Below are 25,100 nucleotides of genomic sequence, written 5' to 3' on the forward strand. Positions count from 1 at the left end.
CGGGGTACAATATGAACTACTTTTGAACCCTTAATCACAGAATAGGGAAGATTTGCCTGTGGATTTCTTAGCTAGTTCTTTTCCCACGTTTGTTCCACACCAATATTTCATCCAATCTTCACCAAACTTGGTACATAAAATAGAGACAGTTTCTGTCTGACAGCCCCACAGCCTTTAATTTTATCCATCCTATTACTTTTAGCTAGCTTAGTTTCAACATTTTTTTGCTCACTGGCTAACTAGTTTTCAAACACTGAAATAATTCTATTGTTTTCAAATTATTTGAGAATTTGCAATTACAGACAAATTCCAGCAAAGCACACATAAACACAACTGTGAAAAGAATGACTGCATTTCACTAATAGGTTTCACTACAGCATATATATATATAACTTTAAAATAGCTATATATGTAGATATCCATAAACTTTGAGAACAATCATCCAAGGAACTATAGTTGCATTTCGAGCATTCAGCGTTTGAATCAATGCAATATCTTGCTGTAATTAACCTGTGTCATATGTAATGCAGCTTAAGAATGATCTGCTTATATTAAGCAACATTCTCAATCTTCAGTCACAAAACATGGTGATTTCAAGGTGTGAGGAAAATAGTAAAAAAAGTAACGATATCAGGACAAAGATATTTAGATGATTGTTGGAGATAATTTGAATATTGGACAGGATTTGAAGATAAATGATGACTTGAATTAGACATGTTCTGATAAAAAGACATGAGATGATTTGAAGTAGGATTTTAAAATCGATCAATTTGAAGCTAATTTGAGTAATAAGGATGACTGTAGACAATCTGATGAGAAAAACACTTCATGATTTCAATATTTAATATGATTTACTGGAGGATGAGGCCTACCTTGATCATTGGCCATCTTGTCTGGATGTTCCACTGAAAGTGCAACACAGAGAGTGTAAGCAAACTTCTATAATAAAAAACTAAGGAATACATCAACAGAGGTCTCGATCTTCAGTCACAGACACACACACACACACACACTCTGACAGACCTTTGGCGGTTCTGAAGTGGATGGGCTCAGATAGTGGGCCAACTCCTTTGGCATTCTTGGCCTGAATCCTGAAGTAATAAACGGTGTCGAGGTTCAAATCCACAACCTGATGGGTTAGCCGATCCCCGCTGATCGCCTCCATCACCCAATCATCTATCGGCATGTTCTTATCCAGAGTGTAGTATAGGATGTAACCTGTCAGATAAGATGTTATATGATCAATAAGAGTTTTTTTCTTAAAGGTAATATTTATAACCAGACTGCAGTACCTATCTTCAGACAGAAAGATACTAAATGTGTAAGTTAATATTAGCATGATCTCCTGCAGTTAACATTAACAAGTTAACAATGTATTAACATTAATACAATTCAAGATGTGCACATTGATTTAGGATGTTGAATTCAGGACTAAAGACACCTTAAGACCCCAGAAAGCCTGTAGACAAATATTTGAACATATTTGTATACACAAAGTTTAATAAAAGGGTAAGAACAGACAATTAAGGTGACACATAAAATAAAGAAAACATTTTTAGAGAATTAGGGAAAACAAATATGAAAGTATAAGGTCTAAAAATATCTGATCTGTGTGTGTTGTGCTGTTATCCCTGCAGGGAGTGTTTCATTCGTTCTCCAGGACGCTGCAGGAGCGGCAGAGCTCGTTAAAACAGACGGGTTTACAGCCGGGTCGATCGCCCAGAGGAAGAGAGGGAGAACAATGAAAGAAAGTGTGTGAGTCTGTGTGTGTGTTTAGATACACAGAGCGAACACTGAATTCTAACTCTTGAACACTGTGTTGATAAGAAAATTAATTTTGGTCTACTTTCAGACATTTTACAGACTAAATGATCAATGGTCATTATTAATAATCAGCATTAATAAATATTGTGTGTGTAACGTTACTGTAATTTAACAATGAGTGCTTATCTTGGATGAATAGAGTAGTACACGTGTGGTGATTAGCGTGTTTGTGTGAACCATCACCTGTGATTCGCCCGTTAGCCTCCATCGGTGGTTGCCAGCTTATTAAAATGGCGCGGGGTCGTCCCTCGCGACTGATCACTGTCAAATCTTTAGGGGCGGAGCTGGGAGCTGTCAATTAAGGATGGATAGGAAGAAGAGGAGAAACACTGTCAGCATAGTTAGGATGATATAATGGTGCAATTAGCTTCAATTTTTCAATTAATTAGATGTTTAATTAGCAACAAGGGTTACCTACACCTTTAAATGCTCATTACTGTAAAATACAACTAATGTGAAAAGAATAGTTTGCTTTCTTGCAGAGACTAGATGAGAAGGTCAATATTGAAATCATGTCTGTAAATTAAGTATGACACTATAGTAAGGACCCTATTATTGCTTTGCATAAAGCAGCCTTGCTAGCAATTCTGTGAGGCTATAAATGGGTTGTGCTTTGAGCTAAATGATATTGTTAGCATGGAAACATAACCACAATAACAATGCAAACATGCTGAGGTTCAGCAGGGATGCTTTTTACCATGTTCACCATTTAGTTTAATGTGTTACCAAGCTAACACTTGCTAATTAGCACTAAACACAAGTACAGCTGAGGTTGATAGGAATGTCATTCATTTTGAAGGTAATTTGGTCATAAAGCAAAGTATTGGACAAATCTCAATTTTGGCCAGAAGATGGCACTAAATTAAAAGTGAGAGGAACAAAAAGTTATTGTAATTCATTGTGATGATGCATGAATTAGCGTTGGGTGATGTAAATTTCCATCGGACGATGTCTACATTGAAACACTGGGATGGACGATGACATTGGGGCGCCTATGACGTTACAAGTCACGGTGGATATTTTATAAGCACGGACCAGGTAAAGAAGCATTGAATGTCTCTATCAAGGTTTATGGTAATCTACTCAATGATGGTTGAGACATTTCTCTTCAAACCACAGAAATGAGCCTCATAGTGCCACAAGAGGAAAAGTCAGGGCAACACCATTGTCAGTAGGATTCATCCAATGGTTTAGATATTTCAGTCAGGCCCAAAGTTGTGGTCCGACTGACGGACAGACCAACATTGCCACTCCTAAACCCCTAGCATGGCTGAAAGTCAACAGCACCTCTAAAGCTCACTATCTAACCCATTTGTTGAATCTGTATACAAACAGAAACATCCTGGTTTGACAGCTCCATTTCTTGGCCGGAAGAAGTATGTCTGCAATGATTAGATAATAGTAACAATAAATAAAGCTCAGCTAATATTAACAACATCCTAAGTTAATTTGTTATAACACATGCATTGAAAAAGCAAGAATAAAAAAAAATGTTAACGCTCAGATGTTTTAGCTTCAGTTAAGCTGGATGTCAATGCTCACACTGCTACTAGACACAGTGTCTACTGCATGCTGTTCTAATTTATGATTATGCTCCTGCTGACGTTCTCTTGAGCATTGTTAGCAACATTGGATCTTTTAAAGTGACCTCCCCAGGTGAGTTGTGTTTACGAAGAGAGTACAGGAGTCTCTCTGTCCTCCAAGAGACTTGAGTCATTGTTCTCTGGTCATTGAAGCCATCTTATCGTTGCTATATAGTAAAAACACACCTGAACTTGTGTACAGTACCTGAAGTTTCTGAGCTGAAAATAATCTAACTGCAGTTTCGCTGGCCTGTGTGTTTGGTGTGACTTTCTTATCCCTGTAATCTGCTCTGTTTGAACTTGAGAAAATTGTGCAGAAGGTAATTTCTGTCACTTTTCTGAATTGCCCTGTTGTATTGCTCCTGTTGTGAAAATGTCAAGCACTCACAACCAGGACTCAGGATTTTTTCTCCTCAACTGTCACCATGGAAACTGAGTGGCAGCTTATAAGAGCTTTAGTGTGTGATTGCTGCGTGTGTTTCCTGAGTTATAAATGTGATTAAAGACATTTTTTTAAGTTCCACACAAGGACCGGCCTCGAAACTCGCATCCCAGCATTGGCTAATGAAACCACTTTTTAAATCTGACATGATGTGCTGGAGGAAATTACAACTTCCAGCTGAGCCTGTTCATGACGGTGACAACCTGTACTTCTCATAAACACAAAGGGAGACCTCAGGAAAATGCACTGTGCCGATACCTGTTGAGCTTTTAAAAAGGATCAATGCTTCTGAGCGGTGGGCTACTACGCCTGATCTACATCACTAAAATAGTAATTGGAGGGAAAAACATGGTGGATTCAAACCACCATCAACCACTTCCGAAACCGTGATGTTAAATCACACAGAATTACTATTAATACAAATTAGAGACCCTGAACACCCACCCAAGTTCATTTAAGTATTCTAACCACCTGCCATGTTGGAGGTGGGTGGGAACTACATGAAGGCCCTGACTTAACTCTTCTATTCAAGAGCCATTGGGTACAGTGAAGCAGCTATCACATGCATTCAATGTTCAGTGTTCAATGCACAGGTATATTTTAAAAGATAACCTGCGGAGATCCACAGATAAGTGTCATTACAAATGAATTATTTAAACCTGCACACTCGTGATCTTTTTCTATGCAGACGTTGCTGCATTGTAGCCTTTTGTGTAAGTGAGTGCACGCTCTCGCGGTGAGCTTACCCACAGGAAGGCTTTTTAAAAAACATACTGTCAATCTGTACAGCAGATGTTGAAAGGTTTTGCGCAGACCAAAGTGTTAAATAGACCGACATCACCATTTGTAAGACTCATCATCAAACAAGTATGTCCCTCAGCTGGTGTGTTTTAGACATGATTATTTCTAACAGTAAGGCAGAGGTATTATGAGCAGCAGGAAAGGCAGTTTTTTCTGTGTTTTGCTGTGAAAATGCGGTCAGTGTTTTTGTGTGTCCAGAGCTTGTAGATCACTGCAGGGACTGAGTGGGCTCAGTCCGTCTGCTCGCTCTGAATGTCAATGTATTCCAGCGGCCCCAGGGAGACGACGGGGGTAATGCCGTTCACGCTTAATTGGGTGACAAATCCGACAAACATGATTGTAAACATCCTGAAAGGGATACCTTGACATTCATTTTGGTTTGAGTCTGCGGTTGGGTTTCATTGTGGCAGACAGTTGTTGTGTTGTTGCGGGGGAGAGTGGAGTTTCTCCATTACACCTCAGTGCACCAAAACATGATTTCTGTGCATTGCTGAACCTCTTTTTAAAAGTAATTGTTGTTCAGGGAAGGATAGAAAATAAAAAAAGTTCAGCATCCATATTGTTTTGGTAAACCCATGTTTCCGGAACCTGCCCTCATTCAGTGTATCCTAGAATGACTTTCAACGAATGCGGCAGAAGAAATCTATGAACTTTCTGTGTTCACATGTCAGTGAAAAGGAAGTGATAGAGGAAAAGTCGATTACAATTGAAAAATAACTCTAAAACTCAACACAAGCTTGAATCTGAGAGTACATTCTTGATTTTGGCATCAGTATTTGACAACAACAAACTTCGCTCAAAGTCCACTTGCTGGAGTATTGTGTGTTAGCTAGTTGCTTCATTGGTGCATCTCTATCAGTGGCTCATTCATAAGCTGTTTGGCCACCAGCTGACCAGTAATATCCAATCATATTAATGCAGGAGTAAAGAATGGCCATTACAACCTAAAATAATGTTCATGCCGATGCCATTTTCTACTCCAGCTCTCTCCACCACTCCAACCTCTTTATTATGTGCTACACTCACAGATTTTATGTTCATGCATGTTTCTAGCTGTCTCTGATTCTGCACTACTATAATTTCTACAGCAGTACTCTAGTTGCTGCTCAGATTCTTGTGAACTTCATCAAAGAACAGAACCTTTTCCTCCAAATCTAACTATTTAACCAGTTGCTATAAGTGTCAATTTCCCCAGTGTGTCTCTGACTGAACTAGCTTTTTCCTTAAGGGTGTTCCAGGGGTTCTCCATCAAAAAGGGGAATCATTTACTTTTACTATAATTCCATCCATAAGTAAGACAAATTAAATGGTGGTCCATGGTCTAATTTGTTTCAGTGTAGGGGTCCTTGACTTGATAAAGTTTGAGAACCACGGGTCTCAATCACGGAAATCATCAGAAGACACCCAGTGGTACTCAGGACTTACCAGGATTATTCAACACATTAAAATATCATCTGGCACACCCTAAAACCAGGATGATTGGAGTGGTGCATGACATCATATGTGACAGCTATGAGGAACACTGCAGAGGAGAAATGACACCCTGAGGACTAAGCACTGTTTGAGGGTTGAGCCTAGGAGTTTGGGTTAAGGTTTAGGTAACAATTAGGGCTAACCAAAAACATGAGAGACCTACCTGCTTCGTACGTTGTGGCGTGTGCTGTCATACTCCAGGTGCTGGACTTGCGGCCTTTGGTTACCATGACAGCAAACTCGTACATAGTGTTTGGTTTGAGGCTGGTGACAGTGTGGCTGAGCGCTGTGGTGTCTGCAGACTGGACACACAAAGGTTTGTAGAATTTAAATCTTTATAGAATAAAAACAGTGAAGTCAAGACAAAAGACTGAAGCTGCTGTTACAATATATTACATATGCTGCAGATATACTAGTTTTGCCTTTAAAGAAGGCGCATTCTAGACAAAACAAAATGAATAATGCTTCAGAGTCTCATAAAACTTTGAGTATCCTATTCCTGTCTGTTGTGGAGACATTCTGCCCTTGTTTTTTGACTTTAAAGAATATTTCTTAGACTTCAACATCAGTGAATATTAACAAACCCCAGCAGCTGCATAAACTCAATTGTGTTTTCACTTTAAGGCCAGACTTCGATTGTCCTTGTAGCATCAAGAAAATGTCTTATTTTCCAAAATCCAATGGAGAGAAAAGAGGAATAAAATTCTTTTCATCCGACTCCGTCTCCCCCAAGCTGCGCTTTATTACGGTGAGCAGACACTGCCCTTGTACAGGTTTAGTATTTGACAGTGTTTGTGAAGCAGGATTTAGATTTTGTTCAGAGTTTGACTGGAATCAAAGAAGTCTCACCAGGTGAACAGGGGAACATGACAAGAAGTGAAGGACTTGTCATGTTTTCAGAACATTCAAAATGATTCCAGGTTGTGTTTTACTACAGAATGTTTTATGATCAGATCACTCTTAACTCCAGTTTGTAAAGCTCCTTGATCCTCCATGATTATTGTTTACAGTGGCTGTGCTCCATTTAGTCTTGCTGGTGAGTCGTTTCTTACCGGCACTAGAGGTGGCAGGCATGATATTTAATCCCTATGAGCAGATAATCAAACACCGGGTAGTGGAGTTGCTGTGGTAACACTTGTTCAGAAGGGGTTTAACTGTAAGATGGTGAACTTAATAATAAACACAAATGCAACAACGTATGCATTTTACTGTGGACAAACTCTAATTTCATCTTCTGAGAGCTTGTAAGTGTCGAGCTTCTAAGAGTGCAGAGGAGGGACAAAGAAACTGTTAAACAAGGTATACATAAGTCCCGAGTCAGGACCAGCAAGTTTCAAGTCAAGCCCAGTGTCAAGACAGAGGTCCCAAATGAAGTCTGAAGTCGAACCCCAAGTCTTACAGTATGTATTTCAAACAAGTATTTGTCAGCTAATTCCCAAGTAAAGTCCACCATTAAGACAGGTAAGTCCCAAGTCTAGTTCCAACATAAGACATGAAAGTTCCAAGTCAAGTCCACCATTAAGACAGGTAAGTACGAAGTAAAGTCCACCATTAAGACAGGTAAGTACGAAGTAAAGTCCACCATTAAGACAGGTAAGTCCCAAGTCAAGTCCTGTGTTAGGAAAGGTAAGTCCCAAGTCAAGTGCTGTGTTAGTACAGGTAAGTCCCAAGTCTAGTTCCAATGACAGACATGTAAGTCCCAAGTCAAGTCCTGTGTTAGTACAGGTAAGTCCCAAGTCAAGTGCTGTGTTAGTACAGGTAAGTCCCAAGTCCAGTTCCAACATAAGACATGAAAGTTCCAACTCAAGTCCACCATTAAGACAGGTAAGTCCCGAGTCTAATTCCAATGTAAGACATGAAAGTTCCAAGTCAAGTCCACCATTATGACAGGTAAGTCCCAAGTCTAGTTCCAACATAAGACATGAAAGTTCCAAGTCAAGTCCCACATTAAGACAGGAAAGTACGAAGTAAAGTCCACCATTAAGACAGGTAAGTCCCAAGTCTAGTTCCAACATAAGACATGAAAGTTCCAAGTCAAGTCCCACATTAAGACAGGTAAGTCCCAAGTCAAGTCCTGTGTTAGGAAAGGTAAGTCCCAAGTCAAGTCCCACATTAAGACAGGTAAGTCCCAAGTCAAGTCCTGTGTTAGTACAGGTAAGTCCCAAGTCCAGTTCCAATGTAAGACATGTAAGTCCCAAGTCAAGTCCCACATTAAGACAGGTAAGTCCCAAGTCTAGTTCCAATGTAAGACATGTAAGTCCCAAGTCAAGTCCCACATTAAGTCAGGTAAGTCCCAAGTCAAGTCCTGTGTTAAGACATGTAAGTCCCAAGTCAAGTCCCATGTTAAGACAAGACAGGGAATACCCAAGTCAAGTATGAAGTCAAGGCAGGCAATTCCAAGCCTTAAACTATTTAGTTAGAATCCTGAAAAAGTAATTATTTGTCAGATTATTCCTAAGTTCTAAGGCAAGTTGCAAGTTGAGCCCAAAGTCAAGACAGGTAAAGCCCAAGTGTTAAGTCTAATAAAAAGCTAAACTTTTAAGCTTTGTACGTCTTTTTAGACTTTGTCACGTAGAGTCTGATTTGTGTCCAAGTCCTCTGGTAGAGACAATGGTAAACTAAGAAGTGACGTAGCTGAACATGAACACATGTTCATGTGTGCAGCTACTGTCTATGTATACCTTGTACTTTCCACTAGTGGAGTAGCTGGTCTTCCACTTGATGGAGTAGTACCGGACCTCAGACGCCTTCTGGTTCTTGGTCATGGAGTTGTCAGCCCAGGAGACTCGGACCGAGTCTGAAGACAGAGCCACGGCTTGGACCCCCACTGGAGGGATCATGGGAGTGCTGGTGTCTGGCATGGGAGTGGGGTATTTATCAAAGAGATGGAAGAGGTCATCCTCAGATGGGTCAATGGGGTCTGAGGGGCGGGGGGGTTAACAGTAACCAGGGTGTTTGGGGATAGTTAATGAAATCATAAAGTGTAATGAATGTGTGATAATGAAGATTTACATATGGAGACAGATTAATATAGGTTTGTTATGTGTTCATATACACAGGTGTAAAAATGAACAAACACGAAAGAAATACCACATGCCAGTTTGGAAGTGACGTGCAGCAGGAAGCCATGTTTGATTGAGAGGAGGGAAGAAGGAAAGGAGGAGCGGATGGATGAGGAAGTGAAAAGCAGGAGAGAAAAGACAAGACAAAGAGTAAGGAGACAGTGAGAGATAAAAACATCACTCTAAACGTAAGGTGGAGCTTGAGATCCACAGAGGGCGGGGCTTAAAGGTTTTCTCCCCCACCAAGATGCTTTTAATTGCTGATATCCATAATAAGAAAAATTTAACTCTAGGTTTGGTGCTGCTGTTCATGCATCATATAACAGCAGTCTGGCAGTTGTGTGGCTATGACATCAACTGCAGGACCCCAGAATTGCCTTGTTACCCACGTTAGTCGAGCTATTGATGCCATGGCATTTAGAGATGTCGGCAAATACTTTGGTGAGTGTTATCAGGACTGATAGAACTGATCCTAGAGCTATGAAAATAAAACAAGAACATATCAACAATTACATGTTGTACATTTCAGATTTAAAATATCTATGATGTGACTATATACTGTGAATTCATAACATTTGAAGTTGTGTTTCACATATATCAAAACCAAAAGAAGCTTTTAAGGGCTCATGGGGAATGTTTCTCATTATTCAAAAAGTTTTAGGAAAAAAAACATTGGAAATAGATGCTTTTCATCTGACACTGTATTGTTTTCCAGCCATCATACCAGTTCACACACTGCTGGCTTCTGTATATTTGAACAAATGAAAGCCATCTGTGTGGATCTGTGTCTCCAGCCTATCAGAGAGCAGATGCTGCCTTCATGTGCTTTCAGAAATGCTGTAGATGTGAGAATGTTTCAGGAACCTACCCCAAAAGATAAAAAAAACAACATCTTTATCTTTGAGAGTCAAATTAGTAAGTATATGCATTTTGTTGAGGTGCTCAACAGTGAAGAATAAATAAATAAAAAGATATAAAGTTTAATAATCAATTTCTGGCATACAGCACCTGAACACCTCACAGGAAGTTAAGGCTAGAAGAGCACCTGAAAGCAGCAGAACATGAAAAAGAGGCTAAAAGATGCTAACAGAGAGGTGGAATAAGCAGAGGTAACCACTGTAAACTGAAGAATAAAATATAAAAGTCACTCTGCTGATTCCAGCTTGTGGATTCTATCTACTGATAGTCAAACCTACTGGAAGCAGAGACACAGTTAGTGGCACAGACAGTTTAAAATAAGCACACACCAGTTTTGAAGTTAATAAAGTCATTAATTTCAACTGAATAATTATTTTTAATTTGATGCATTCAACAAGTAAAAAAAAACCCTGCAGGGCAGCTGAACATGATGATTTTTAATGTAAAAAAAATCTGTTTTAGATTGCGTGGTGAAAACGCTGGGGAAAATAATACAGTAAAACATAAAAGATGCCACAACTAAATGACAAAAAAAAGATAAAACAATAGAATAAGAACTTAAAGTTGCACGAATAAATGATAGAATGACCATTTATAAATTTTAATGCTGCACCAGTTTCTTGTGTACAAAGGCGATGGCAGTGACGTTCTGGTTCTGTTCTCTTACTAGAAAAGAAGCAGAAATGAGACCAGACGAAGCTGATCACTGTCTGTCGCTCTGCAACCGTTTTGTAACCGGTTTCTGATTCTAACATCTTTTTTTATCTCAGCGCATTTACACACACACACACACACACACACAGACTGCCTCCTCAGGCTCCACACCACACAAGCCTTCAAATCCACCTACACTCTCTGGACTGTTGATGGGCTAAAGTGGCTACAGCTCCAAACGGCATCTCTGTTGGTCACCACTGCCGCCCACTCAGGTTTGTTGAGCGATTCAAATATGTCATGCAGTATAAACAGCACCATGGAGGGAATCAACACTGACATCGAATGCGCTGCTGGAAGAGAGATGTAAAGCTGCAGGCCAACATACAGAGAGAGAGGGAGACTAACAAGAGAGAGACTGAGGAGAGGAAGGGAGAGCTGGGCCGAGCTGCAGCAGTGTCGTGGTTAAACTGCTCGTCCAGCATCACCATAAAGCTCCAGTCAGGACAGAATACTGATGAGGACGGAGGACGCGCCTCCTCCTCTGCCCTTCTCCCTTTATCCCCCTATTTCCTACCTCCATATCCTTCCTCTGTCTGCTCATTTTTCTTCCTCCTTTCCACATTTTTCATCCCTATGCCTTTCCTTTCTTCTCTCTCCCGTCCTGCATCTCCCTCTTTCCCTCCTTCCTTTCTTCCTCCTTCCACATCACTCCCATGATGCCTTCCTCCTTTCTTTCTCCAACCTCCAACCCCTCCTTCCCTCTCTTTCCTTCGTTACCTTTACATTACCCTTTCCATCCCTTGCTTATCCCTCACACTTCCTCTCTGCTTTGCTCCCTTTGTTCTTTCTCCCTCCCTCTTTTCATATTGCTCTCATGCCTCCCCATCTCCCCCCCCCCCCCTCTCTCTCTTTCTGCGGTCCTCCAGCCCTTGATTAAACGGCACCGTGGCGGTTGGTTGAGGATCAGTTCTGTCTCTGCAGTGTGCGGGTGGTGAGGCGAGGACGAGGCAGTATATTAACGAGGATCCCACCATTAACGAGACGCTTTTTAAAGCTCTCGTAAAAAACTCTCCAGCAGCCTGCCAGCATTAAGTGACAGAGAGCTCAGCTTGTCCCGGCATGACAAGACAGAAAGTGTGTGTGTGTGTGTGTGTGTGTGTGTGTGTGTATCACTGTTGATGACCTTGTCAGAACAGTAATGGGTTTAGTTTTTGTCTCAGACCTCAGGGTCTCAGCTTATCAACTCCTGGCTGTCACCCAACTCCATGTTAGACTGTATATCTCTACAGAACTCCAGATGTGTCTGTGTATGTCTAAACAACTACAAAGAGGTTGGAAACCCCTTCTTTATATAACATACGGTAAACATAGTCCCCTGCTTCTATACTCAGATTGAGATTTTCTGGAAATTTTCTATTTTAGTCCATTTCACTACTAATCAACCTGGACAACGTTACACAACCACAGGTTTGCTTCCCATTCACTCCAATGATTCTTACAACACTTTCTTTAAACCCTGTAAAAAAAACATTTATTATAATAATGTGTAACACGAGTTGTTTTTGCAGTATCAGTGTCCACTGATCACAGGTTTGGCAGTTTGATTCCTACCTCCCCCCTGTCCACAAGTGTCCTTGAGCAAGACACTGAACCCCAAATAGCTCCTGATGGTTGGCGATCTTTCTTTCTTTTTTGTTTTCTACATCCCATGCATCTCCCTCCATGTCCTCTCTACCTCTTTCTCTTTGCTCATCTCTCTTCTCTCCCTGCCGTCGCTTATTTCTCTTTTGCTGCTTCCCCCGTTCCATGAGCTTTCATTAAAGTCCATCAAATGTCTCTCTCTATCTCTGCCGCCCTCCTGCTGTCTCTCTCTACATATTCAACCTCCATTTCCCCTGATTTGCTCTTCTTCCTCAACTCTTGCGACTTCCACTTTTGAAGAAATCTCAATCAAAGACAAAAAGCATGTGATGATAACAATCTAGTTTTGAAAAGTTTCACTATATAAGCATCCTGTAATGAAGGTTAAGAAACTGGTTTGCTGACAGGTCTCTGCTGTTGGATTTCCCTGTGACTATCAACACATCATGAGGGTTGAAAAACCTCAGAAATGTGGCATTTTTATGTGAGTAATAAAGGATTTATGTCAGCTGCAGGCTGCTGGGTGAGCAGAGGAAGGCCGGCTGTTTAATTCATAATATGAAACTTGGCTGAGAGTTGGATGTGTTTCATTTATCTCGCTTTTACAGCCCATAGTCTGCAGCAAGAGCTAATGAGTCTTTCTCACACAGACACACACACACACACACACACACACACACACACACACACACAAGCACATACAGTAATGGCAATGGCTATCACGAAATCAAACAGATTCACAAGTCTGCATGCCTTTTTAACGACAGGATTCAAGGCATCACATACACTGTCAGCTCCACAATGCCAACCGAAACAGCATAATCACTGCAGTTTTCCAGGAGTTACTTGTTGGGCATGACAAAATTTAAAACCATTAACAACAAAACACTTGAAGAAATGATCGCCAATCTCAATTCATCCCCCTGTTTAACCAGTACCTTCCTTAAACAGTATTGACAAGCTTAATGAAGGAACTAATAGTCATAGTTAACAACTCTCTCCAATCTGGCATTTTCCCAAAGGCTTTGAAAGCATCATTAAGCCTCTTCTCTCCTAAAGAAGAGCAGTCTTGATGCTACTGTACTGAATAAAGATCAAACCTACCGTTCTTCAGTAAAGATTTTTAAAAAGTTCTTCACCAATAACTTTTAAACACTGGACAACTACCAGAATTTCGTCCCTGTCATAGACTCAGAGACTGCACTCCTAAAGGGGCTTAATGACATTGTCCTGAACAATGACTCCAAATGTATTGTAAAGAACACTGGGTGGAACTCTCTGAAACTGTCCTGAAGTGGTTCAAGTCATATCTTCAAAACATACGTGCTTTGTCTCCATTGGTAACTGTGTGTCCGAGCAGATGGCCACGACCTGTGGGGTTCCAAAAGGGTCGATCTTACGACCTCTCTTGGTGGACTGCTATATGCTTCCTTTATGCCAAATTATACAAAATAATAAAGTATCTTACCATAATCACGCAGATGACACACAAATCTACATTTCACTTACACTGGGTGCCAGTACTTGTGCACTTTTTAAAATTGTACATCTTTTACCTTTGCTATATTTTTTGTACCTTGTAAAGCACACCAAAATGTCCTGGAGTATGAAATGTCCTTACAAAGTTGTCTTGCCTTGCTTTGGTAGGAAAACCCTATCTTGTAAAAACATTTCCAACCAAGCAGGCTACTACTGCTTATTACTACTAATTATACTACTGTCACTACTAATGAAAGTATTAAGGCCACTTCACCCTCAAACTAACAGCAGTCACAGTACATTAAAGTCTTCTTTTTCAGGTTTATATGCTGACATTGAGATGACCATTATGTTCTGGAGTGACATGTAACATGTCATTATTCTGCTACATATCACTTGAATGTGAACACGTCACCAGTGTACTACTGTAAAAACGTGATTACTATGATTATCATCAGTGACTTGTGTGTGATCGTACCTGTCAGCGATCGAGTGACGGCGCTCTCATACAGAGGAACTCCCTCTCCGGCATTATTGAATGCCTTCAGGGAAATCACATAATGCGAGCTCGGCTCTGAGAGAGAGACAGGCAGACAGAGAGAGAGAAAGAGAGAGAGAGAGGGACAGAGAGGCATAAAGAGTCATTTTATCAGCATTCAGCAAATAAACATAGCCAGTACATAATCAATTTAAGATGTCACTGTTGAGAGCAGGGCGTGGCTCAGGAGGGAGAGCAGGAATCTGAAGGTTCCTGGTTAAATCCCTGGGTCTGAGAGTGTCAAAGTGTCCAAGGGTCCTTGAGCAAGACACTGAACCCCTAACCGCTCCTGACGAGAAGTTGACACCTTGCATGGCAGCCTCTGCCACAAGGGTATGAATGTGTGTGTGCTTTGAGTTGTCAGACCAGAAAAGCAATAGAAATGTAGTCCATTTACCATTTAACATAAATTGGTTTGTTCTAATTGTTCTAATCTTTCTCTGTCTATATGCTTCAGCAATACATAATTATTAAAATTTTACGTCAATTTACTGATTTGATAGAAAGGTCAAAGGTTAGCCTCCTTACTCCTACTTTACAATGACTATACTAGGCTTAATTTCTCATGTCACCAATTTTACAACCAATATGCTAAATACTTCCATAACTGTGTTGTTTCCTCGATGGTTTAAAGGACGTGACTTTCTTTCCTCGGTCCTGACCTCATGTACCCAAAGACATGATGACTGCAGGCGTATGAACTGATTGTCATGCAGCGGCTTGTCCTGCCGCCACTCGTCGCTCTTGCTGTGATGATGCTGCATGTTCTCTCCATGTAGCATCAAACCCTCACATCAGTTAAACAAACACGCCTGCTCCGCTCCCCAGACGCCTCACCACATGAATTAATGATCACCGTGAATTATAAATGCCATGTACATATGTGCACTCGCTCCCACATGGGCATGCCGCACGACGGCTAGATTTTATTTTTTCATTACTCTTCTATTATGAGACCTGAGATGGAGATTTTCATCTGCGTATAAAAATTCATCCAATTTGTTATTGTCTTCTTTGGCATGCAAATTGCTTGTTGCAGTCGCTGGGGAGGATGTTTTCTCTTTTTCGACCTTTCACAATTAGATTTCCACCTCAAGCAGCTTTCTTATTAAATTCCTTTAAATTATTGATTGTAATTAAATGGGGATTTCATCATCATAATGAATTAATGGAACATGGGAATGCTATGTCAATATTGGCACTTTGTTGGCAGGAGCAGCTGGATTTATGAGGGATGCAAATATTACAGTACGTATTTTGTGTTGATAAGCATTTTAGAAATGGGAATTCATGGAATGATTAATTATTTTGGTGTGGATCACACTGGGATAAAAGCTATATCTGTGTTAATCTTCTCCTGCTCCCTCCCTCTCTCTGCAGCTGTCTCTGGGTCTGGGACTGTTGTACTGGTGTGACATCAGATGTGTCTGCCACCATTGCCAGTTTGCCCTTCAGCAAGGCTCTGAGCACATACAGTACTTTTTAAATTCACAGCCAGGTGCAGATCTGCTGGGGACAAACAGTCCACTGAAATGAGTCAAAATCAGGCCATATACTGTTCTTCTTCTCCCTCATAAACTTGACTGTAGAGTTCCTAAAACAGAGACCTGGTTATGGCCCATAGCTTTATATTTGGAACTGACCTGATTCATCGTGACTGTGGCAATATGGACAATGTAGCCACCAGGTGGGAGTTTATTTTCCACATTTACAAATAAAAACTGATGCATATGATGTATTTTTAAGCTAAAGCTAAAATGTGACCTCTTGTGGGCCAGCAATAAATAAATAAAAGATTCGGTATTTCTCCACTGGAATTTGATTCCAGGCACCGTGAAGATGGCTTTGAAACATACCTTTAAGTTGGGAAATGACATTTCTTATCAATTTTGTTTTCAAAATGTCCTTGGAAAGAGCTATCTAATCTTGTACTTTTTTAGGACACTATGGCCCTTCTGTCACATGTAAGACCTGACCCAAGAGCAGAATCTCAATCTTTGCTTTGTTTCAACCAAGCCGGAAGCTTCCAGCGTGAATCCAATGCGGAAGTCCCTTTGAGTACATTTAGTTTTAAGACTGGTGTTTGCTGGACAAAATTGTCAGTCCTGTTAAAATGACAGTTAACGTGATGCACCTAGCTAAGCAAGCTAGCTCCACACTCGGCCGTTAACTCCACCGTCTCATCTATAAATGGTCACATCCGGTGCCGCTGGTTACAAAAACTCAACATCGGCCAAACTCAAGGCTTCAAAACGGCAGTCCACAAACCAACGGGTAACGTCACAATGCGTCCACTTCTTTTATACAGTCTATTGTTTCAACCATTGCTGAGTTCTTTAAGGTAACGCAGCACATAGTCTCGTGCCTTTTGGGCATTGACTGTCTACTTGCATCACCTGACAAGCACTGATGCAGACAATTGGCACAGTCAATGAGAGAAAGTTCTAAATAAATTATACACTGCTCAAAAAAATAAAGGGAACACTTAAACAACACAATGTAACTCCAAGTCAATCACACTCCTGTGAAATCAAACTGTCCACTTAGGAAGCAACACTGATTGACAATCAATTTCACTTGCTGTTGTGCAAATGGAATAGACAACAGGTGGAAATTATAGGCAATTAGCAAGACACCCCCAATAAAGGAGTGGTTCTGCAGGTGGTGACCACAGACCACTTCTCAGTTCCTATGCTTCCTGGCTGATGTTTTGGTCACTTTTGAATGCTGGCGGTACTTTCACTCTAGTGGTAGCATGAGACGGAGTCTACAACCCACACAAGTGGCTCAGGTTGTGCAGCTCATCCAGGATGGCACATCAATGCGAGCTGTGGCAAGAAGGTTTGCTGTGTCTGTCAGCGTAGTGTCCAGAGCATGGAGGCGCTACCAGGATACAGGGCAGTACATCAGGAGACGTGGAGGAGGCGGTAGGAGGGCAAAAACCCAGCAGCAGGACCGCTACCTCCACCTTTGTGCAAGGAGGAGCAGGAGGAGCACTGCCAGAGCCCTGCAAAATGACCTCCAGCAGGCCACAAATGCGCATGTGTCTGCACAAACGGTCAGAAACAGACTCCATGAGGATGGTATGAGGGCCCGACGTACACAGGTGGGGGTTGTGCTTACAGCCCAACACCATGCAGGACGTTTGGCATTTGCCAGAGAACACCAAGATTGGCAAATTCGCCACTGGCGCCCTGTGCTCTTCACAGATGAAAGCATGTTCACACTGAGTCAGTAATGGTGTGGGGTGTCATTTCTTTGGGGGGCCGCACAGCCCTCCATGTGCTCGCCACAGGTAGCCTGACTGCCATTAGGTACTGAGATGAGATCCTCAGACCCCTTGTGAGACCATATGCTGGTGCAGTTGGCCCTGGGTTCCTCCTAATGCAAGACAATGCTAGACCTCATGTGGCTGGAGTGTGTCAGCAGTTCCTGCAAGAGGAAGGCATTGATGCTATGGACCGGCCCGCCCGTTCCCCAGACCTGAATCCAATTGAGCACATCTGGGACATCATGTCTCGCTCCATCCACCAACGCCACGTTGCACCACAGACTGTCCAGGAGTCGGCGGATGCTTTAGTCCAGGTCTGGGAGGAGATCCCTCAGGAGACCATCCGCCACCTCATCAGGAGCACGCCCAGGCGTTGTAGGGAGGTCATACAGGCACGTGGAGGCCACACACACTACTGAGCCTCATTTTGACTTGTTTTAAGGACATTACATCAAAGTTGGATCGGCCTGTAGTTTGGTTTTCCACTTTGATTTTGAGTGTGACTCCAAATCCAGACCTCCATGGGTTGATAAATTTGATTTCCTTTGATAATTTTTGTGTGATTTTGTTGTCAGCACATTCAACTATGTAAAGAAAGGAGTATTTAATGAGATTATTTCATTCATTCAGATCTAGGATGTGTTATTTTAGTGTTCCCTTTATTTTTTTGAGCAGTGTATTTGAAAATAGCTAAACCTAAACCCTAACCCAACCTGATGCTTAACAAAAAAGCCCAAACCCCAACTCAAAACTTGATACTTTGTGGCTGATCAGGTTGGGGATGGAGCTCTAATAGAGAGCTAGGTTAGCAGTTTCCCCTAGCATAGCATAAAGACGGGAAGAAGTATCTCTGTACTGGAAGCACAAATCTTTTTGCCTGGGTCCGGTCCTTTGAATCTGCCCACTCCATCGAGTGGACAGATTCTCCCTGAAATGGAGTATAACATGTTGACAAATCTGTCAGAGATCAGGCCATAAATCTGTGTGTCCACCCTCCCACACCTAGGTTTTCGATGGAGTAGTATCTCTGCTTGCTGTCCACTCGGACCGTCTCGGCGTAGGGACTTCCCACTCCGTAGCCAATGATATAACCTCGAACTAAGATGTTTGGGCTGAGGGGAGGAGTCCAGGACATGATGATGCTGTTGGGAAGCGGCCTGACGTGCAGGGAGCTGGGTTGGTCGGGAACCTGACTCTCTGCAAAGACACAAACAATGAAACGTCACACCAAAGAAGAAGACAACAAGTGATAATCTCAAACCTCAGTATTTCTGTGGTCCTGGCTTCGGCCCTGACCTACACCACTGGCGGTTTTAAAGCTACCCTGTTAGAAGCAACAGTAGCAGGTGCTTAGAGCAATTGGGCTAACAGTTGCTAACTCTGTTAGCTGTGTATTAAACCCTAATAAGCCCTGACACATTGTGTTATTCCTCAGCGTCAGATTAGATCAGATTAGCGCGCTCTCTGCCTCAGGGGGAGACGGTTCATATCACTTTATTGAGTGATAATCAATTGAAATGAGATTTGCGTCTCCCTCTGTCCCAGCCTGGAAACACAGTTAGCATGGATGTGTTTGTTTTTTATCTCTGGCTTCCTGCTGACCAGGACATCCTCCTCCTGAGCTTCAACCAGAGGTCAGTTTTTCCAATTAGTCTGCTAGAAATTATTAGATGACCAAATCCAAGAACTGCCAGCCCATTTGCTGTCTACTTTCTTTCTCCAGGGGAAAAAAGCATCTTCCTCAGGTACTGTAAAATAATTTCCAGACCAAAGCCAAATTTTTTGCAAACTTTAACGCCCTCTATATAGCATGTATAATGAGTATACAAACATGGTTTTAATTAAATAATTTACAACAAACTGTACTGTAAGTCTCTGCAGCTATTTGACCATTTTAATTGTTTATTAATGTATAATAGTTGTCAACAATTATAACTTCTCTTATGAAGACATATTTTATATTACTACAACTGTGTTTTACCATATTGCCATTCATTATTTGTCTATACCTTACATCAGCCTTCTTCTATGGGCCCCCACAGAAGGAGTATAATTGTAGTCAGATACATTAATAAACACTTAAATCTGCTTCTAAATACATTATATTTATCTAGTTGGTTTTTCAACTCATGTTGTGCTTAATGTCTCACGTCAAAAACACTTGTGAGGGATTTATTGCATGTTTGCATGTTGTTTAGCCTACACACTACTAAACAGTAGGCGGAACAGATTGTGTGGTGGTCATTTACTAAATAGAAGCAGAGGAAAAAAGATCTTCTGTTTTTCCAGTGGAAGTCAAAGCAAAGGCAGGGAACCTCTGGGTTTCGTTGCTTTAGCACTTGTTGCTATAGAAATAGGAATTTATTCTTTCGGGAGTATAGAAAAACTCTCTCAAATAACTTTCTGTCATCTCATAAAACATTTATCAAATAATTACACTACTTATATAATAACTATAAATATGAAATATAACTAACTATATAACTAAATGAGAGAGTTTAAGTAAAGCGTTTCTATGTATTATTTGTGTTTGTTTCATTGAAAATCTGTCATTAGCTGTAACATTTCATTTAATTTCCTTCCCTCTGTCTTCCACATCCCCCTCCTCCTTCCAACCTTCCGATCCCTCCTTCCTCCCTCCTCCCCTGAGGCAAATCTATCCTGCATCTATCCATCTCAGCCCTTAACTGGTGAAATATTTATGTGTGTTAGGACAGTGGAGGTATTTACATGCTGTTGCACAGATCACACACGCACACACACACACACGCACGCACACACATACACACACACACACACACACACACACACACACACACACAAACCCTCTCTCTCTTTCTCTCTGTTCTCACCATCCAGGTCGTTCTCCGGCGTCTCAGTGGTGTACCAGTCACTGGCCGGACCTGTTCCATTGGCTGTCATGGCTGCTACCTGGAAACTGTACTGGCTGCCCTTCTCTAGACCTGGAGAGAGAGAGAAGGGGAGACAGATAGAGAGAGAGAGAGAGAGAGAGAATGCCATTACAAGTGAGAATAACTACCTTACTGTATATGTGAACTATACATGTGTCCATGCATGCTGCAATACATATTCCTGTAGTTAATATAACAGCAACAGTGTAGAAATGGGCAAAACTTGTGGTTCCAGGAATGTTTTTTTTTGCTATATGAATGTGTGTTAAAAGTTTTAACAGTAACCTCAGTGATCATGGCTCAGTGTACCATATTACATATCTTCCAGACTAAAGGTTTCTCCATCAATTTAGTCTGAGGACTCTGAGGTATCCATCCATAGCTGTGACATCAGAGCTCTAGGAGCTACAGTTGCGAAGTGGCAGGAGTTATTTCCAGTGTCCAGCATTTCTGCAGTAAATGTCTGTTTTATTTTCTCACAGACAATGTGGACCGAGCATTTCAAGGCTTAGATGATCATGAAAGTCTCCTGACTGAATCATCAGTACAAACAATGAACAACTATTTGAACATCTCTGTTAAAAAGGCAAAAGAATGCTTTCTCACACTGTAACTACGAAATGTTCTGAATTTGCTAAAGTCCTGCTTCACTCCCCTGACTTCTTTGCCATTGCAATAGTAGCAGTGGTTTAGGGGTATCATATCTAAGGCCAAAAATGGACTTTTGATGAAGGACACTTGGAACTTGTTTGTGGTGACTTAGGACCTAACCCTGGACTTAAGACTTGCTTATGACCTGTAAAACAATGACTCTGTCCAACTTCTGGGAATTTCCAGTGGGATAAAATACATCAGGGACCCGCAGCTCCTCCTGCTTTGCTGCTCTCTTCAGAATGCTTCTGAATTTGGACACAGTCTTCTAACCTTGATATGTTCCTTTTTTTCTCAAACTGTTTCAAAATCTGCAAGTGTTCCACATAAAGTCCTGATCAGTGCACCATTTAGATTTTAATGATCCTGTGACCTGTCCTCTAGAGTTGCTCTAAGAACAAAGCTCCACAGGTAAAGATCTAAGAATAGAAACATCATCAGTATGTTGTTTGTTCTATCCAGCGCTTTAATATTGTGGCTGTAACAAGCACTGCAGCCTCTGTGGTAGGCTTGCAGGATTTTACACTATTATTCTTGATCAATTTTATTTTATGATTTGGCGGTGGCAGTGTAGAACCTAAAGGAGCAAACCTCTGGTTTTCAGTTTGAGCCTACAAGCAATTTTAGTTCAAATATTGGCTACAGAGTGAAGAGACACGTTTTAAAGCCTCTGATTCCTTCTCACTGGAGATGTTGTGATCTTTGTCACACTGAGTTTACTGTGTAGTGAAAATGAAAGTGTTAACACGGGTTCAATGTGTCATCCTTTTAATCCTCTCAGTGAAGCAGCAGTTCTTTATTTTATGTTTTGAAATTCAGTTTCTTATTCTCAGTCAGTGAAAAGAGTGTTTATTGCTGACAGCCAGGCTTGCAGGCGGCAGATCAGATTCAATACACACATAAACACCTGCCAGTGGGGAATGAATTCCTGTGCGGACAGACGGATGAAGATAACCATCAGTGGAAAATAATGAAAAGGAAGATCAGTTTCATTCAAATCCTGCCCACCTCAAATTGAAATAATAGCTGGTGGCAGTTTGAATGCAGACACACTCGCACATGTGCAGATTTCTTGGTTTCGGTGGACTGCTTAGAGGAAAAGCAGTCCACTGTGTAACTCACCCACACTCACAAACGCGCATTACGTCTGTGTTGATTGAATGTTTATGTCAGACTGCTTTGCCAGCCTCAGGCGACCTCCAGTGAAAACATTTGTTAGTGTTTTCCTTAAATCCCTGCATACTGATATACAGTCTGGGTAAATATAGAAATGTTGTTAGAATCAAGGTCCTTTTTTTGGAATTTGTTCCAAAAAATCAGCCTGATTGTAAAAACACAGAGACCAGTTTTATAAAACTTTCACTATTTAAATTACCTGAACTTCCAAAATCAAACTAAATATAGTAAGAATAAATCAAACCGTGGAGACTCACCTGTGAACAGGTACCAGAAATTGTTGGGTTCGATGGCCTCTTGGTCTCCACGGCGACCGGTTTTCCTGTATTTGATCTTGTAGGCAGTGATGACGCCGTTCTGGGCGCTGCGCTGAGGCGGCTGCCATGACACCTTGATGCTCTGAAAGACAATCACAACAATGAGTAAACTAATCGTGCTGCAAAACATCCTCTGACTGAAGACGTGAACGGGTTATTTATGAGACAATGGGCCCCTGGGCACAGACAAGCAAAAGCACTTCTGAGGAACTTTTGGATGCATTCTTGGGTGGCAGAGATGCCGGAGATACTGGGTACTGCAGTTGATCAGTTCTGCCCATAAACATGAAGTTTGGGACACAATGTTAAGGGGTCAGATAGTGTGAATTTCGGTCGGGCTCTACTTAGATGTACCAGAGTTAGCTATAAGCTCATTTACATTTGTAGTCCCTGGGCAGGAAACAGAGAATAAATAAACACTGTAGTATAAAAACGTGATTACAAGGCAGTACATATTCACATCAGCGCCAACAACAACAGGATTTCACAACAACTGAAACCACCTGTCATCCTGATGTGTCACAAAGATGACGTGGTTTAGCATTGTGTCTGAGCGTGTCTGTGTTTTTATCACAGCGAGGTGTGAAAAGCGACTGTAAATCTGACCGGCGATCAGCAGAGGGGCCCGTCTGGTTTCTGCTGTGTTTCTGTATTTGATTCAGATGAGTCTGACACTGACTCTGTTTGTGTGTGTACGTTTGTGTGTGTGTATATACATTGTGTATTTATCTGTACGTGTATGAGTACGTGTCGGTGTGTGTGTGTGTGTGTGTGTTTGTTTGGGTGCGTGTTGCATGAATTTTAATTGCTTTATTTGCATGTTAACAACCCACCTCTGACAGACACACACACACACACACACACACACACAGCAGATGTTTGCTCGGCCCCCAGTGTGCTGCGCTCTGTGAGGCAGCTGCCATCAGCCAATTCACTGATATACTCAGTATGACCCTGTGTGTGTGTTAGGTGGGCTGAACAATAATGAATGAAGATTAATAGATTAGAAACGATTTGAGCCATCTCTCTCTCTCATCATGTTTTACTGTAACAGTTTGTTTACATAAAAATTCTGCAGGTTAACTTTAAAACATCCACGTTGAATCACCTGCACTGTGACACCAAATGAGGATTAATCCATTTTATGCAACACACGCACAGCTCAGAACCAGGCGGCCACTTAAACACATACAGATTGTATCACACACATTCACACATCTGTTGTTGGTGTCACATCAACACACACGTACACACGCTCAGAATGATGGTGTGTGTTTCCCTCCATCAGCTGTGGTGTAAGTCACCGGGCCAACGAGCAGTTTAAATATTCAGCCAGTGTTACTGTGACGACGGCCACAGAGGAATTCATTAACATTTAGCTGCACCTGTTCCCTCTGCTGCTTCTCATCCTGCTAATTGATTACAGCAGAACTGATTACAGGGAGGGGGGGGCAGAAGGATGGAGGGAGAGAAAAAGAAAGAAAGGGACAAATTGAATAAATGTGTGTGTCGGCCAAATTCCTCAACACGCTCCCTCTCTCTCTGTCTGGTCGGGCATCACCATGCGCTTCATTAACTAATTAGCCACTTTGACAGGACACAGTTGGATGTGAGGTCTCCATGGAAACGATACAGAAGTTAAATTCATGTTGGAGCAACTCCCACAGAGACAGAAAGAGGCAAACGATCCATGAAGGAGGACAACACCACCACCACAATTCTCTACCGGGAGACAAATACTACAACCATGCTTTCGTTTTTTATTCATCAGACTGTTAGTACTATTAATAACATCACTGTATATAAGTACATCACTGCGACATACTGCTATGATTACAGTACCGTCTGCTGCTGCGGCTACTGCTGATACTTTTCCTACTACAGTAATTACTGCTGCTTGTACTTCTATTACTGCTGCTAATACTTCTATTACTGCTGCTAGTACTTCTATTACGGCTGCTAGTAATTCTATTACTGCTGCTAGTACTTCTATTACTGCTGCTTGTACTTCTATTACTGCTGCTAATACTTCTATTACTGCTGCTAGTACTTCTATTATTGCTGCTAGTACTTCTATTACTGCTGCTGATACTTCTATTTCTGCTGCTAGTACTTCTATTACTGCTGCTAGTACTTCTATTACTGCTGCTAGTACTTCTATTACTGCTGCTGATACTTCTATTTCTGCTGCTAGTACTTCTATTACTGCTGCTAGTACTTCTATTACTGCTGCTTGTACTTCTATTACTGCTGCTGATACTTCTATTTCTGCTGCTAGTACTTCTATTACTGCTGCTAGTACTTCTATTACTGCTGCTAGTACTTCTATTACTGCTGCTAGTACTTCTATTACTG

At 41.5% G+C, this 25,100-nt stretch overlaps 1 protein-coding gene across 3 annotated transcripts in view; it reads right to left on the reverse strand.

The window, feature by feature from the left end:
• dcc (DCC netrin 1 receptor) overlaps positions 1–25,100 on the reverse strand; it is a 318,930-nt gene that overhangs the window by 60,745 nt on the left and 233,085 nt on the right. For 2 of the 3 annotated variants that reach the window (XM_038733762.1, XM_038733763.1), the window contains exons 14-22: positions 22,686–22,827; positions 20,542–20,652; positions 18,692–18,886; positions 14,359–14,454; positions 8,805–9,043; positions 6,287–6,425; positions 2,008–2,115; positions 1,024–1,218; positions 873–905 (exon numbers count right to left, since the gene is read on the reverse strand). In XM_038733762.1, the coding sequence (XP_038589690.1) occupies positions 873–905; positions 1,024–1,218; positions 2,008–2,115; positions 6,287–6,425; positions 8,805–9,043; positions 14,359–14,454; positions 18,692–18,886; positions 20,542–20,652; positions 22,686–22,827 (1,258 nt within the window). The remainder of the gene's footprint in view (positions 1–872; positions 906–1,023; positions 1,219–2,007; positions 2,116–6,286; positions 6,426–8,804; positions 9,044–14,358; positions 14,455–18,691; positions 18,887–20,541; positions 20,653–22,685; positions 22,828–25,100) is intronic. The other variant, XM_038733764.1, reaches the window with a different exon arrangement.

This window comes from Micropterus salmoides, unplaced genomic scaffold, assembly GCF_014851395.1.
Source record: "Micropterus salmoides isolate LMB-PRFRI ecotype aquatic unplaced genomic scaffold, ASM1485139v1 Ms_hic_scaffold_20, whole genome shotgun sequence".
Lineage (NCBI taxonomy): Eukaryota > Metazoa > Chordata > Actinopteri > Centrarchiformes > Centrarchidae > Micropterus > Micropterus salmoides.